Consider the following 16383-nt stretch of genomic DNA (forward strand, 5'->3'; position numbering starts at 1 on the left):
ACGAGGGTGACAGCCTCTGCCCTATGTTACTTCCATTCTACAGCGAGTATTTTCAAAATGCCATTCCCAGTAAAAGAGACCCTCTTCACTAGCTGTAAGCAAGAAATTAGTTAACATTGTTTGCTTGTTAGAAGTTTTAATTCCTAAACTTAATGTTAGATTCATTCCTTCTGAATGTGACCTTCTAAAGCAACAACTCTCAGAATGACAAGGGCCCCAAAAGAGCAACAAAGTATTTGTTCACTAATAGGAAATGCAAAGTGACAAAAATGCACTTCCTTCTGTTTATACATCACTATCCCATGTGATAGTTTTCCATGTTTGTATTCAGTGCCAAGGTAACAAGCAAATGCCCTCATAAACCACTAAATCAAGTGTGGAATATTACACATTATTTAGGACCCTAAGGGAAATTAATATTAACAACCGTGTATCCTTTTCAACAAGGTGATTAAATAAACTCAATGGTCTATATTCTACAAACTTAACTTACAGTTCCAGGCTCTCCTTAGGTGCTTTCATCCACCAGGAATCATTTCACTAATCTCAGCTTGAAAAAGCTGTCTGTCCATCAGTGGTGACACTCACAGGAGCCTATGGTGTGAATATGTTATTGTAACTCTTAGGCAATACTACTGCATGTTATCTATAAATCACATATTCCAGATGTAAAGGCACAGATGTTGTGAAGGTGAAGCAAAGATGGAATAATATTCCAACCTCTCAAAACACCAACTGCAATGGCTTATCTTTCCCTGGATTGGGAGTCAGAGGTTCTTCATAGGGAACCATGTGACCCTGGGCCAAGGAGCTCCTGTTGAGGTCTCTGTCACTTCCTGGATACCAGGTCCCAAGTGTGTCCTGTAATTGCTGAGAGCCCTTCACAGTGCCTTCCTCTCTGGACACCTTAGGTCTTTAGAACTTGGCTTTCAAGGTTTTAAATGTAAAATTCTGTTCTCTATAGATAGAGCTTTAAACTTTATTTTGGTGGTGACTTAGGTAAATTTTGGGGCACTTTTTTTTTAAACACAAAAAAGGCAACAAAGCGAGTTGCAGAAGAGTTCAGATGTGTAAAAAGCCACTCAACTGTGCTCTTGCATCAAAACAAACCCTCAAACCTCACAGATAAGGTGGTACATATTAAGTTAATAGCAGGTAATAAATCCTGCAACAAGGACTATGCCTGCTTAAATCAGGAGTGTCCAAGAGCGCATCACTGGTGCTACTCACTCTGTCAATGAAATGTCAGCCAAAGGGCCTGAGGTCATTCCAAGCACGGGTTCTGATGAAACGGAAAAGAGTCAAGCCTTCATAAGGTCCTACACCCAAGACAAGAAAAGTTTCTCATTTTGGCATTAAACTCTATTTATTTAGTATTTGAAACATGGTGTACATTTATGAATTTGTATAAACATTTAGTACATCTAAAATCCACAACTGGAAACAATCTGTGCTTTCTTTTGTGTACAAGGTTGGAGTTTAACATCTGGATATTTTGGTGTTGTGGAGAACCAGTCTGTGAATCTAATCAGATTGCCTCATATTACCGTAACAACTGTGACAGGAGTGATTTGTTCCTTAAAAGGGCTGCTGCTTGCCCAGAAAAGGTGTCACGCTTTGGAACTAATAAACCAAGTGTTCAGGAAACAAGAGAAACATGGCTGACATGAGGAGGAAAGTTCGTGCAGGAGATTCCTGGAAATCCACTTCAATGCACAACAGGCAACTGAAGCCAAGTGGTGACACCTAGTCTCCCCTGCTTCCCCACCAGAGGGGTTTTGCGCAGCAGGAGCTGGTCCTCTCTCTGCTCAGAGGGTGCCCCAAGAACGTCACAGCTGCAGCTCGGAGGTGCCAACCAGGCCCAGGGCTCTGGCTTCTTCTGGAGTCAGGCCACTCTTCAGGGTCCTTCGCACTGCAGTGATCACAGCCAGAGACACAAGGAGAGAAGGAGGTATTATGAGCAGGCATGCAGCAGTCAGTACACCAGCCTCCCCTCTCCCCAAGGACCCTCAGGAATGCTGCAATACACCCTGCCCAGGGTAGAAAAGATCTTGGGAATACAACAGGGTGAGCTGAAGCTGATACTGTCCAGAAGGGAAAGGGGCACGGACTGGGGCTAATAAAGAGGGGACAAAGGAGGAGGCTTCTCTTCACATGGGTTTCTGAGAAACGGGTGCAAACTACATAAGTGCTCATGGCAAGTGAGAGCTCATTCTCTACCCAGCACACAAAGTGTTAACAGAGCTGGAAAAGTAATCACAGAGCCTGGGAACGCAGGTACTTCAATGACAGAAATTAAGTAAAATAGTGCACAGTGAGGGGGTCAGCAAACTTCAACAACCCTATGGGTCTGCAGGAGGAGCAAGGGTAGCTAGGGACACAATGGAGAACTCATGGCCCCATGCAGCCAGGTGTTAAAAGACCCAGGGCAGCAGACAGGATGAGTTTCTCTATGAGTGTTATGGGTCTCAGTCTCAATTTATCAAAGGACCCTTGGGGACAATGATTAAAGTGAACAGCAATTCTTTATGGAATGGATGCCAAGGAGCAAAACCACCGAAGAAAAACCACCAAACTTCTGGGTGGGTTTGGGGATGTTTTCTACAAAATAACACAAAGCTCAAGAAGGTAGTGACCACACCTTCATCCATCGGTGCTCATAGCTGGAAATTGGATCATTGCTTACATTTAACTGACAGACTTTGTGTTTATCTTGGCAATATGGTTTTTCCCATTGTTTGATCAATTTGGATGTTGGTTAAATAAAGGCTGGATCAGGGTGAATGAGAAAGCAGCTGCCCCTCCCTAGATAAGTCCTTTCATTTGACATATCAACCAATTACATTACCCTTAATTTACAAATCACATTTGGCCTGCTCTGTATTTCTTTTAAGGTTATACAGAGTTCAGGGTATTTATTCTATTTTCATAAGAGTTGTGTCATGGATCTACCTTCCATTCTAAATCCCAAGTCAGCCATTCCCTGAGATGAAAACAGGCTTTTAATCAAAGTACAAAGGTCAAGCTCACCCTTAGTGTCTTTCCCTTTCTCCTGCCAGACCCAATTCCATCATCCTTTCCCAGAAGCCAGGGGCTCACCTCATGGGAATGCAGGCAACACCCCCAATCCCTACCTCATCAACACATGGACAAAAGCTCATTTAGTTGACAACAAAAAGAACTGAAAGACCGAGGCTCATGGTGGAATGAACAGAGACTAACACCTATTAATAAATGTCTTTGAATAGAAGCCAGCATCTAATGCATTGATTAGTCAACAAATCATTTATAGCAAGTCTATCAGGTGATCAATAAAGAATTGAAAGTTTCATGGAAATCTCAGACATTAAATCTGGATTCATTAAGAATGGTGAGGGGTACCCCCAAATCATACCACTCTTATTTCCAAACCTAGCTTTGGGCCCCAGACCTATCTATCTGCAGCATCTCCTGTACGCGCTCACCCTCCCCAAACTGGCCCCTTAGACTCCCAACTTAACCAGACCAAATGTTTGGCTCCAGAGCCTTGACCGCAGACAGACTGCACATAACTGAGTAATGGAATTTGTTCTGTGGGGCAGCAATAAAAACACTAGTTTGTAATAACCGCCTATGTGCTTTAAACAAAGTGTTTGTTAAAGAAAGATCATTTTTAATAGAAGAAAATAAGATAAAAATCTCTCCCCTTCTCAACAAGGAAAGACAGCTAAGACTACTTTATCAAGATTCAAAATACTGCCTGAGGAAGTGCATGCTGTACTAGCAGGCATTTCAAATTCCATTAACCATAGAAGGCAGCATAGACACAGCCTGGAGACTGCCATCTCTGTGTATGTAGGAACATTCTAGAGTGAAAAGACTATAGAGGGCCCCACAGACTGATAGGAATTTCATCCATGGAAGGTGTTTGAAAATGTTTCTTAAATGCTTCTGTTCACACATTTGCTCTAGTCCTGTAACTGATGTTCAATTCATATAAAAACCTGCATAAGGACTCTGACGCCTTTAGCTCGTGTAATAATCTAATAGACACAGGCCTTGGGCTGGCCTATCTGCAGTGTAATCAGGGACAGGTCAAAGCTAAATGGTGCTGCCTCAGCCTCTCCATCTCACTGCACAGAGGCTGTGCTTGCCCCTGTGGGCTCCCACTCAGTTTTGATGCGTCAGACCACGAGGGATCCTCTCTTCCCCACCCCCTCACCCTCTGACCGGGGTCCAAGGGTCCTCTGTCATGGGGGAAAGCCAGCATGGCTTAGTTCCCTTTGCTTGCCAAATGACTTCCCCCCCCAAAATGAGTAGTTATAGAAAAATATGCCCCATTAAAAATATGCCCCATTATGCCCCCTTACTTTCTGTGGACCTTCACATCAATACCAATAAAGCTCATAAAAGAACCTGAGTACTGACCCCTCTTTGGTGTAACATAAAAGTACCTGAGTACTGACCCCTCCCCTTTGTGAAAGAGTCAAAGTTAGTTCACTTCACCACTTGAAAAAATGAAAGTAATCAGTTGAAATCAGTTTTGTGCCCTGATTTAAGCCATGCCTGTCTGTCATTCATTATTCATCCATCATTATGGTCAGTCTGTTCATCATTCAGGAAATATTCCTGAGCATCTTCCCTGAGCCAAGTGCTTGCAAATGGAGGATCCAGGTCATGTTCTGACAGGGAAGGAGGATAAGGAGAAACACTCAGGGCAGCAGAATGTGTCCAGGTTGGGAGTTGACTCTCAAAGTTTCCCAAAAGCATACAGAGCTCAGGGAATAAGAAAACAAGGGTGCTTACAAATAGGCTGCAGCATGTGGAACTGCACAAACTAAACCTCTATAATTTTTCCATCAAATAGAGGTTATTGTCAAGTGAGCATATTGGGTCTCGCTCCATTCCCTATTTCTGCATCCCATTGAATGCTCTCCCATGTGACTGGCTCCCATCCCTGAAGTTGCTTTAACAGCAGACTGGATGTTTATCTTTGTCTGCTTCAAGGCTCTTCCACACAGTGTGGGTCTCTTGGCTGGCACCAGCAGCAACCCTGTGCCCCAGACACTTGTGACAGCTCTCTCAGTGCCATGGTGATGGGGGAGGGGTTCTGAAGCAGGGCACCTCTGCAGTCAACATGCAGCACAGGACTATGGGGAATCAGGTGAAAAACAAGTTCTCTCTCCTCCTCCACCCTTAGAGATCAGGAAGTTTTTTAATCCTACAAAATGGTAACTCTTGGTTAAAACAAGTTGAATCTGAGAGCCAAGGGGACAGCAGTTGTCATTTACTGAGTATACAGAGGAATCTGATCACCTACACAGTAAGTGTGGAGAGGATTTTAGGCTGGACATTCAGATCACAGCCACACTGGAGACAGCTGTGCCCTGATGAACGCTGGCAGGATGCTTTCTCACAATCTTTCATATTGACTACTTTAGATCCAAATGACAGTTTCTGATCTTTCACCTTCAGATCACTTTTTTTTTTTTTGCATATGAACAGGATTTGAAAATAAGTTTTTAACCCTTAAAATTCTAAAGATTTTATACTTACTATCCTGGTAGCAGTGTGCCTAGGACCATAGGTACTGTATAAAAGTTTAAGATGCCTTAAATGGTTGGGCACAATGATGCATCCCTGTAATCTCAGCTACTTGGTAGGCTGAGACAGGAGGATCTCTTTCTAGCCCCCATATAAAAGAGAATACTGACCTTTGACTTTCTGAATCTGGCTTATTTCCCTTAGCATGTTCTCCTCCAGTTCCATACATGTACTAACAAATGACAGCATTCTTATTTAAGGCTAAGTGAAATTCCATTATGTACACATACACATTTTCTTTATCCATTCTTATGTTGATACCTGGGCTGGTTCCTTGGCTATTGTGAACTGCACTTCTTTAAATGTTATAATGCGTACGTCACTATAGCATGCCGATTCTAGATCTCTTGGATAAATACCAATGAGTAGGATAACTGGGTCACATGGTGGTTCCATTTCTAATCTTTCGAGTAATCTCCATACTGCTCTTCAAAGTGGTTGTACTAATCTGAAGCCTCACCAACAAGGCATGAGTGTACTTTTTTTTATGTATGCTTATAAGCATTTATTTCTATCCTTGATGATTGCCATTCTAACGGGAGACGAAATATCAGTGTAGTTTTGATTTGCATTTCCCTGGTTAAGGATATTGAACAATTTTTCACGTATTTGTTGGTCATCTACATTTCTTTTGAGAAGTGTCTATTTAGATCTTTTGCCCATTTGTTGACTGGGTGTTTATTTTTTTGGTTTTAAACTTTCTTTATTCAGAATATTAATTCCCTGTTGGAAGAACTGGCAAAGATTTTCTTCCATCCTATAGATTGCTTTTTCAAGCTCTTGTTTCCTTTACTGTGCAGAAACTTTTTGCCTTAAAGCATACTGTTCATTGTTTCTCAGTTTTATTTCTTGAGCCTGCACCAGTATGTTGGTGTTTTTCCTTATTTTTCTTCCAACAGTTGCAGTGTTTCTAATTTCTAGGCCTTTGATTTTTGTGCAAGGTGAGAGGGGGATTGTTTTAGACAGCTTTTTCACTGCTGTGACCAAAAGAACTGACGAGAACAATTTTAGAAGAGAAAGTTTATTTGGCACTTATGGTTTCAGGGTATCAGTTCACAACTGGCCGACTCCATTGCTCTGAGCTTGAAGGCAGGCAGAAATCACTGCAGAAGGGTGTAGCACAGGAAAGCAGTTCAGGAGATGTTAATCAGGAAGCAGAAAGAGACTCCTCTCATCACATTCAAAATATATACCCTAAAGGCCTACCCCCAATGATCCAACTACTCCAGCTACACCCCACCTACAGTGACCACGCAGTTAATGCCTATCAGCAGATAAATACACTAATCAGGTTAGGCCCTCATAACCCAATCATTTTACCTGTAAACTTTCTTACATTGTCTTACTCATGAACTTTTGGGGGACATCTCATATCTAAACCATAACAGGAATCTAGTTTTATTCTTTGAAAGTAAAAACTTGGATACCAAGTTTGTTCCATTTGTTTAAAAGGTTTTCTCCTCCAATGTATATTTTTGGGATCTTTGTCAAGGATCAGATGACAATGTGAATTTGTTTCTCAATTCTATTTCATTGATCTTTGTGTCTATTTCTATTTTACTACTGTTTTTATACTACTAGGCTTTTTTTGTTTTTTTACTATAGCTCTGTAGTGTAATTTAAAATGAGGTATCCTACCTTCTCCAGCATTGCCCTTCTTACTCAGGATTGCTTTGGTTCTTCTAGGTCTTCTATTTATCTAGGTATTTATAAATTTTAGGACTTTGTTATTGTGTTCTGTAAAGCATCTCGCTAATATTTCAATGGGGGTTGCATTGAATCTGTAGTTTGCTTTTTGGTAATAGTCATTTTGACAATTCTGCCTATCCATGAACATGTGAGGTCTTTACATCTTCTAAGATCTTCAGTTTCTTTCTTCAGGATTCTATCATTTTAATTCTATAAGGTCTCTCTTACCTCCTTGGTTAGATTTATTCCCACATTTGGGGGGTGGGTGTTCGGCTTTTGTGAATGGAATTGTTTTTCTCATTTCTTTCTCAGCACATTCATGACTGATGTGTAGGAAATCTCTTGATTCTTCTATGTTGACCTTGGATCTTGCTACTTTATTGAATTTGTTTACCATCTCTAGACTTCTAGCATAATTTTGGGGGCCTTTTAAGTATAGGATCATGTCATCTAGAAACAGATGATTTCTTATTTTCCTATTCATATCCTGTTTTCTTCTCTTGCCTGATTGTTCTAACTAGAGTTTCAAGAACTATATTGAATAGAAGTGAGGAGAGTGGACATCCTGCCAATGTTGATTTCTTAGTTTTGATAAATTCTCCTGTGGCCACGCAAGGTGTTACCTTCGGGTCTGCTGGGTAAAGGATGCAAAGCAATTCTCTGTTCTATTTTTGTGACTTCTTTGTATATCTAAAAGCTTTCAAAAAGTTAAAACCAACCTGGAACAACAAAGCAGAGGTTCCCAGACCTACCCAACTTAATCTCAACTTGAGAACCAGGGAACAAGGGTCTCTGGGAGAAGTCCACGGCACTGCATTTGTACCTTCCCCAGGGGACCCCGACTTAAATCACTGTTGTCAGACTGAGACAAGGGGAAAGGCAGGGCCCTCGGGAAGGTGCTTTGTGGTGACAGGGTTGAAGTCTCCCAGTTCCACCTAATGACATGATGTCCACTCATGCTGAGACACCTCATGCTCATGCATGAAGTACTTCCTATTGTCACCGGCCTGGCCATGGTTTCCTTGGTGTAACAGAGCCCCTACAATGACACATTCCTCTATAACTGGCTACATTAGCATCCATGCTACTTACGAATCTCTTCGATTCTAAGCAGGAAGTGAACAGAACGTAATCAGTGAAAACACAAAAGCCAGCTGCTGCCCAAGAGTCATGTTACGGACTGAGGAGTGGAGCAGAGCTGGGCTTGGGAGGAAAGAAAGGAAACAAGTTTTCAAAACTGTTTTCTGGGAGAACCCACATCAACCTGGGAAGTCCTACACATAAGAGGGAAGGGTGCTTCAGGAATCCATAGGCTGGGTTTTCAGCAGTATTTCAATTCCTGGGCCAGACAAAACTGCCTTACACAGCCTTCCAGATTAAGTCCAGCTCATCAGTTCTCTGTCTGGATGTCATAACAATACTAACCAAAACCTGTGCCAACACTGCAGCCTGTGTGCGCCCAGGTGCAAAGCCATTACACCAGCATGCTGGGGGCAGGGAACATAGGTCTGTCTACTTAGAGGCAGCTGGGGTGAGGTGGACAGTGTGGGGTGGGGGTAAGAGCGCAGAGTGACCACTGAGGAGGTATGGCTGTGTGCATAGCAGCTCTTAGGCACCTGCAGGCAGCTTCAGATCCCCACCTGCATGAGGTCTCTTGAACAGAAGCACAAAATAACCTAGATGGCAGGGAGGGAAGGAGGGGGGGTGGGAACTTGGCACAGGTGCCTAACAACCATCCCTGGGGCTGGCACTACTGCCTTCAGTGTACCCAAGAAGCCTGCAGCTCTGTGAGGCCAAGTAACTGTGGGGAATCCCGTCACCATTTCTGTTGAACGCATGTGTCAATCTCTGACTGTAAAAATGGATATTACTGGAACTTGGTGGCAAAGACAATGAAATACTGTGACATCCCGTCAGGAAGGTGCAGGGTGTTTTCCAGAATACTCTCTTATAGCCTCAGAAAAGCTCTGGGAGACACAGATTCTCAGATTCCCATTTCATTGCTCCTCCCTCCTTCTGAACCTGTGCTCTGGGCCAAATGGGTTTCTGGCATCTAGACAGACATAGGGACTGAAAGGCCCTCCTCCCCTCTCGGTGTGCCAGTTCCTTATTTGGGAGGATGATTTATCTCAAAATGAAACAACCAGAGAGCCTATTGGGTGCAGTGAAGCACTCTGTACTCTCCTTAGTTCCATCTCTCTCACCTTGAGGCTTCCTGATGTTTTGCCATACTGAAGTCCTGGCCTCTGGCCCACTCTTGCTCTGGACTGACCGACTTCCCTACCTGGGTTCAAGGAGATCTTCAGCACTCTCTTGAATTGTTCCATTTATCCTCCTGTCCTGTGTTCATAGGGTGGGTGTCCTTAGCTGCATGAGGGGTCAGTCTATCTTTAATGAGTTCTAAATATCATGAAGTGCTGAGTAAATTCTAATGACACAGTTGTTGAGAAGAATCTGATAAACCCTGGTTGTCTCTTCCGACATCTTTATTTTGTTCCAAGAACATTAATTTTAAAAACTCTCTGGCCTATTGTTATGTTAACTTCCCCTATGAAAGAACATAATTGGCTCAGGGTAAGTAAGGGAGTACTATTTAAATAAAACAGATTTTTCTTAATGGGTTAAAAAAAAACATGGATATTTTCAAATACCACTTTGGAAAAGTAAGGACAAGTGAATTATGTTGTGCACTGATCTGGTCCAGGGCTGAATCTAATGTTTTGTGAGTCTTGTCTTCTGTTTTCTCTGAAATAGATTCAATAGTATTTAAGATTCAATAATTTTCTATCCCTAAGAAACTCAACTTATCAGATAGCATGCGAAATCCTTCCATATTCTGCAAAAGAAATAAGATTCTAGTCACATCAAATGAATATGAAGTATTTGACCCTTCAAGAGGAAGGTCGATGCTTATAGGATGCACACATATACAACAGGGAGGTGATCATGGTGTGAGGGGTGGGGATCAGGGTGCACAATCAGAGGCTACGGTTCCTTTCCCAGTAGACCCTGACATCTCCCCACTGAGCCACCTATTCTCATAAGTATGGCCAACCTTAAGTTCCTAACTAGTTGTAGGTCATATCATAGTGATGACATTTTTACAGAAATTTGTCCCCGAGCCGAAAACTCCATTGTCACATCATGAGCAGTGCCCAGAAGCCCCCATGGAGGAAAATTCAGCAGGAAAAGGGGCAACTGGCCTTTCAGCCATGACACTGCCTGGGCTCTGCTGGGAAAAGATAAAACTCCCTAATCCTTAGCGCTGAGCTCAAGGTGACAGGCAGGCGACCAGTTGAGCAGGCCTTTCTTCTAAGATGGGACCCAAATGAGAATGAATGTGACATGGTGGTGGGGGGTAGCTGCTTATCCTCCCCAGCTATCAGAGCCTGCCCTGCAGCATCCAACTTGGGAGAACCCCTCAAATGTCCTTGAGCTACATCACATTTTAGTCAAGGCCAATATCTAGGGAGCCTAAGAGGACAATTAGCCCTGGGACAAAACAATGCTCCAATATGCTGAAAAGGGAAACCAAAATATGAAAACAAAAAAAGAGCTCTGGAAACTTTCTCCCTGGGTCAGGGTCACCAGCCAACTGGAGAACCTTGGTTAGAATCAAAGAATATATGAGATGAAGGAGATGGACCATTCTGCAGGTTAGAAATCATCTATGCCATCTGAAATATTTTGCTTAATAAAGACGCTGACTGGCACTTGCTGGAAAAGCAGCAAAGTGAGCCACGAGAATCCATAATCTGATTAAGACGCCCTTGACATGTCTCATGTGATGACATGCCACGCATGTGTCAGCTGGCTGTTTGAAGTGTATTGGCTTCATCCCCAGCATTACACACAAAAGCAGACATTTAATTATCTCTGAGGATCCTCAAGTGGCTTGCAGGTCATAAATTTCCAGGTTATGGGATCGGTTCTGTTTGATTTTGTGCACTAGGTGGACTATAATTGTCTTTAGCCAAATGAGTTATAGCCCAAATATGTCGGTTATTCATTATTCCCTTGCCCCAGCACCACCATTAAACAATCAAACACAGCATTGTTCCACAGTGAGGCCCAAACCACTAAATTTCACATAGATTGTGCAAATTGCTTTTTTCTTACTCCTTTAACCCCTTGTGAAAAGCTGAGGCTCACCATTCCTTTCTAACAAAAATCAAAGCCTAAGATTCCTCGTCTGTTGACAGTGCCATTGCTAATATATGAAACCCGTTACAGATAAACATTTACATGCACATGGTACTGTATTTATTATAGTAACTGCGTCGGGTGGGGGGGGGGAATGTGTTTAGCTAAATAAAAATATGAGATAAAATTGGAATGAAAATGATACCATGGGAAATTATTCTGTGTCAACCACAAAACAGGCTCTTTCAGGATTGAAGAGGAAAATTATTTATGACTGTTACTGTGCTCAGTGATATTATAAATCTATGAATCCTACTCTTTCTAGATCACTGATCAATGCAGTCATGGAACTTACAGGAAGTACCCAATCCTTTGGCTTCCAAGGACTGGCCAGGTCGATGTATCATGCATTAGCCTTTTGATTTGTGGTTCCTGGCTCACCTCTGTCACACATTCCCTGCCCTGGTATTCTTTCTCTACTCTTCTCCCCAAGTCCACCTCCCACAGGCTTTTCCCAGAAACACACCATAGTTATTATTGCACTGAGATTGCTCATATCTGTTAAGACCAGGAGTTAAGAGATATAAGGCTTCTACCATTTGGTTACCGGTCTATCAAATTAACAGGAAAGCAAAAAAAAAAAAAAAAAAAAAGCTACTATTGTAGTTAATCCACTTAAGACCCCCAAAAGCCTTTTGCAAGCTTCATTTAAAAAGCTACTTAAGATTTTTTTATTAAAAAGCAAGAGAAAATGGACAAATATGATAGACAAGTTATACACTACAAAAGGCTCAATCTTCCTCATGTGCATGAAATGTAAATTAAAACCAAAAGGATATACTATTTGACGCTATTCTGATAGGCAAAAATGGAAGTCCCACATTGGCCTGGAGCAGCTGGGATTTGGTATGCAGCATTCGGCTAGTAGTGGATTAGCCTTGCCCCTTTGAAGAAGATTTGCCACCTGAGGATGCCCCTACTTTCCCAAGTGACAGGACCCTCAGCTCCTACCCCTGAGGTTATGAAGCTGTTGGTCTGAGTAAGCCAAAATATCTGGAATTTAAAAATCTCTGCAGAATATTCTAACGGGCATCCAAGGTTGGTAATCACAGCTCAAGAGCCTCATCTCTCAAATGAGTACCAAGGGTCAGCAGCATCAACTTCACCTAGGAACTTGTTAGCAACAGACTTGTGGCCCACCCATCTTACTGAATGAGAATCACATCCTCAGCCCCAACTGTTTTTATTTCTTAGGAAAAATTACCATTAGAAACTGAACAGATTATATCAAGGGAGCAAGGTCCCACAGGCTGCAGGAACCTGCTTTAGCATCTTTGACGCCCTGGAAGCAAACGTGGCAAGGAGTCAAGCAGAAGCATGACCCTACACTCCAGTCACCTCTTGTGTGAATCTCCTGGGTGGCACAGGCTGGGTGCACCATGTGTTTTGAGTTTTTAGTGAACTACCCACCTGCCTGGGGTTTCTTTCACTTTGGGGTACAGAACAGGGGAGCAACCAGGCTCCGTTTCCTCCCTGCCATTCCCCAATCTCAGAGGCAAAGTGGTAGAGGCTGGGACTGAGTGACACAGCGAAGGGCTGAAGCCCAGGAGCTCCCCTGAAACATCTGGGCCATAGCTAATGCAAGGAAACATCAAAGGACCCACAGGGATCCCGTTTCTCTACCAAGTGGTCTATGTGAGACTTGGCACAGAGCCACAGCCAACAGAGGCTCCTCACCCGTCAGCTCCAGGAGCAGGCAACAGGCTCAGACCAAAGGGGAAAATCAGTTCCTTTGATGTCCTAAATCATGTTTGGTGGGGAAAGGGAAAAAACTGATCTGCCTAGGCTAACATTATATATTGTAAGCATCCTAATGACCATCAAATCACTTGCTACCCTCGTTTTCACCTTTGACATTCAGGTGGGCTGTGGCAAACCCCTGAGGGAACAAGCTTCTAACCCAGTGGGAAAGTGGTCCCGGGTTCCTCTGGCAAAGAGGGCACTCACCCCAACACATGAGACACATTTAAAGACCTTGCAGACCTTCCTGGACAAAGTATGACTTGTGGGAGGCCTGGCCACAAACAGCAAATAAACTGGTCAGGTGCAGCACAGCCCCCTCCTCTATAGAGGCCAACACTGGTAGTCAACTTGAAACCTTTCAGTGGGTTTTTTTGTTGTTGTTGAGGGCTACAGGTGGGCACTGAGACAGCTACTGAGGATTCCTGGAAGCTGCCTCTGAATCTCTGCCCTTCAGGGTTATACAGCATATAAAGGAAGATCCTTCCAGGGTTGAGACCCTCACCCCTCCTCAAATGCACTCACGAGATTTGCGGTTGGCCCGAGATCGCTTCCTCTCCCTTGGCACCACTCGCTGACTGGGCACTTGGGTGGCCGACTTGACAATGCGGTCCATGATCTCATCTGCAGCATCGTCTGTGATGGTAGGCGAGTCATCAGTTCCCATAGCCCATGAATTAGTGGATCCTGAAAAATTAACCAGAGTGCAATATATTCAGAGAGAAAACACAAAAGACAAATCATTGCTTCTTTGAGTGGCTGACATCTATCAGCGATGGATCTCAGCAAAGCCAGAGTCAGAGCCTCAGAGTGACATATTCAGGGTGCTTAGCTGGACCCACTTTCGACTTATACCCTCCAGGCTCTGCCCAAACTTGTGCTAGGGCATTTATTTCATATTCTTTTCATACCCATAACAACTGTGTTCTCATCTTTCATTGTTATGTATCTCTACCCCTGCCAAGCCCTGTGATCGCCTAAGGGCAGATGATCCATGCTGTACCCAACTGTGTACATCACTGACATCCAGCAATGTACAGAGTGGCCCACCAAGAGATTTACTAAGTTACCTTTCTATGAGTGGTTGTATACCTAGTAAATGTGAACTAACCCTACCTTCTCATATATTAAGTAGAAAACAAGGAATTTTGTAATACACAGTTTGTCTTTTAATTACTTAGCTTTTCAAAATTGTAATAGGATTGCCCTCTTCAATCAATAATGTGGATAGTGATTTAATCTTTTCCTTTGGAGAATAAAAAAAATCACCTGCTCCTTGACAAGATGTATTTATGAGTAACTGTATATTCAAACAGGCCAAGTCTAGGGTCAAGGTATCTGCCTAAGCAAGCAAAAAGCACCACCTAAACATGGGTTCCCAATGGCAAATAATTGGAAATCAATGCGAATTTATATGTCCAGAACTTTGCCTTTGTGATAATTTCCTTATGAAATCTCTTCTATGATGGAGAATGTTTCTACAGGAGGAAAAATATACAACATGTTCAAAATCATTTATTTCTACTATCCACACTTTATTTTGTAATAAAATAATTTACAATGTACAATTTCAAAAGACTGTAGTTAGAGTTCTCAAACTCATTGCCTATGGAACACAGGTAATCCCAGGCTGAAGCCAAAGAACAGTCAGCTTTTTCCAATGTGTGTGGGGGGGAAGGGCAGGGGAGAAGGGGGAGAGGAGAAGGGGTTGGGAAATGTTTAAAATGGTGAAATTTTAAAAATTTAATGTTAATGTATGTTAATAAGCATACATTTAATACACTTTAGTTTGTCTTCCCTACTGATATCTTAAAAACTTTTGGGGCTTGGAACCACCTGATTGGAAATGAATGAAGAAAACAGAAATTGATGGATCGAATTGAAAACAGTGGAGCAGTTCAATGCATTATGATTTTCATGGACACGCGTGTTTGAAATTTTACTGCAAATATGAAATATGATATAATGTACTCATAACTTCTGCCAGTAAAATTCATGTGACTGAACATGTAAATAATTCACACTTCGTAAGATCAGTGCCAGAACTCCAGGTGTTCCATCACCTGCATGGGTGAGCCCTGCAGCTACAGGACAATGATGTTTTCAAATGAGGTTTTTTTTCTTCTTTTTTGATACTATTGATCAAGTTCTTGAAGTTTATTTTGCTTAGCTTTTTAGTGGGAGTGCATCCACAGCCCTGGAACATGCAGAGCCAACTCTAGTTTCCCTGCTCATTCCTAAGGGAACGTGGTCTATTTGCTCCTATCAGAATGCCATTTTTTTTTCAGCATTATATAATGTTTTTAAAAAACAGACTCTTCCCAGAAGTGAATTTTTGAAATTGCTGCCAAGTTTTTCCACATTCTCAGGATGGTCTGAGTGTTGTAACTGCAGGTGGCAGGACTCACGATGGCACAGCTTTCAGACCAGGACTGTAGAGCCTCTGTGACAATGGCCCTCCTTAGAGGAGAGCAATCAAATAGCACAACTGTTTTGCCTAGCAATTTCCTATTTTCCCTTTTGCCTATTGATTTATAATTCTGAGTCTTATCTTGAAATGCCAAACTACTCTTCCAAAAATACACACAAAGCTCAATTATGTTTATTACCCATAAGACATTTTCAGAGCACTGGGCCAGAAATGAAGACACCTTCTAATTTTCCCTCTGAGAATTACCAATGTTTCCCATCTCCATTTTACACATCCCCAGGGATCTGTTTCCAATGCAACTGTCAGAGAGGATCAAAAGGAACATCTTGCCATGGGTCCAGAATTGTCAAACCTCAGTTTTGTGATGACTTCATTCCCTCCTGCGACCTCATTCCTGGTTCTACTTTTAATCTCCCCTCTGCTTGGTTACTGTCCTCACTGCCTGATCACCATTTGTTCTCATTCTTCCTGGCCATGGATGTTTTTCTCTTTGTAGACACTTGGTACCCACAGGTAGCCATCAGGGGAATACTGCCCACACTTCTTCCTATACCCTGGGATCCAATGTGTCTCATCTCAGTTGCCCAAGTGTTGGCAAGTCATTTATGGATAATGAGATGTCATGGAGGGGATAGAACATTCTAGACTATAACAACAATACCATTTCACTTTGACTTCAGTTTTAAAGATACTGTAATTCATTTTTTTCCTTTTAGAAATCTAAACAGTATATAAGG

The 16383-nt window shown here is 42.5% G+C and overlaps 1 protein-coding gene across 9 annotated transcripts in view; it reads right to left on the reverse strand.

The window, feature by feature from the left end:
* Positions 1–1352: 1352 nt before the first annotated feature.
* Positions 1353–16383, reverse strand: part of Fhod3 (formin homology 2 domain containing 3) — a 434672-nt gene continuing 419641 nt past the window's right edge. For all 9 annotated transcript variants that reach the window (XM_026400010.2, XM_026400011.2, XM_026400015.2 and 6 more), the window contains 2 exons: positions 13741–13902; positions 1353–1912 (listed from right to left, as the gene is read on the reverse strand). In XM_026400010.2, the coding sequence (XP_026255795.2) occupies positions 1830–1912; positions 13741–13902 (245 nt within the window). In that variant the 3' untranslated portion in view covers positions 1353–1829. The remainder of the gene's footprint in view (positions 1913–13740; positions 13903–16383) is intronic.

Source organism: Urocitellus parryii, chromosome 13, assembly GCF_045843805.1.
Source record: "Urocitellus parryii isolate mUroPar1 chromosome 13, mUroPar1.hap1, whole genome shotgun sequence".
NCBI lineage: Eukaryota > Metazoa > Chordata > Mammalia > Rodentia > Sciuridae > Urocitellus > Urocitellus parryii.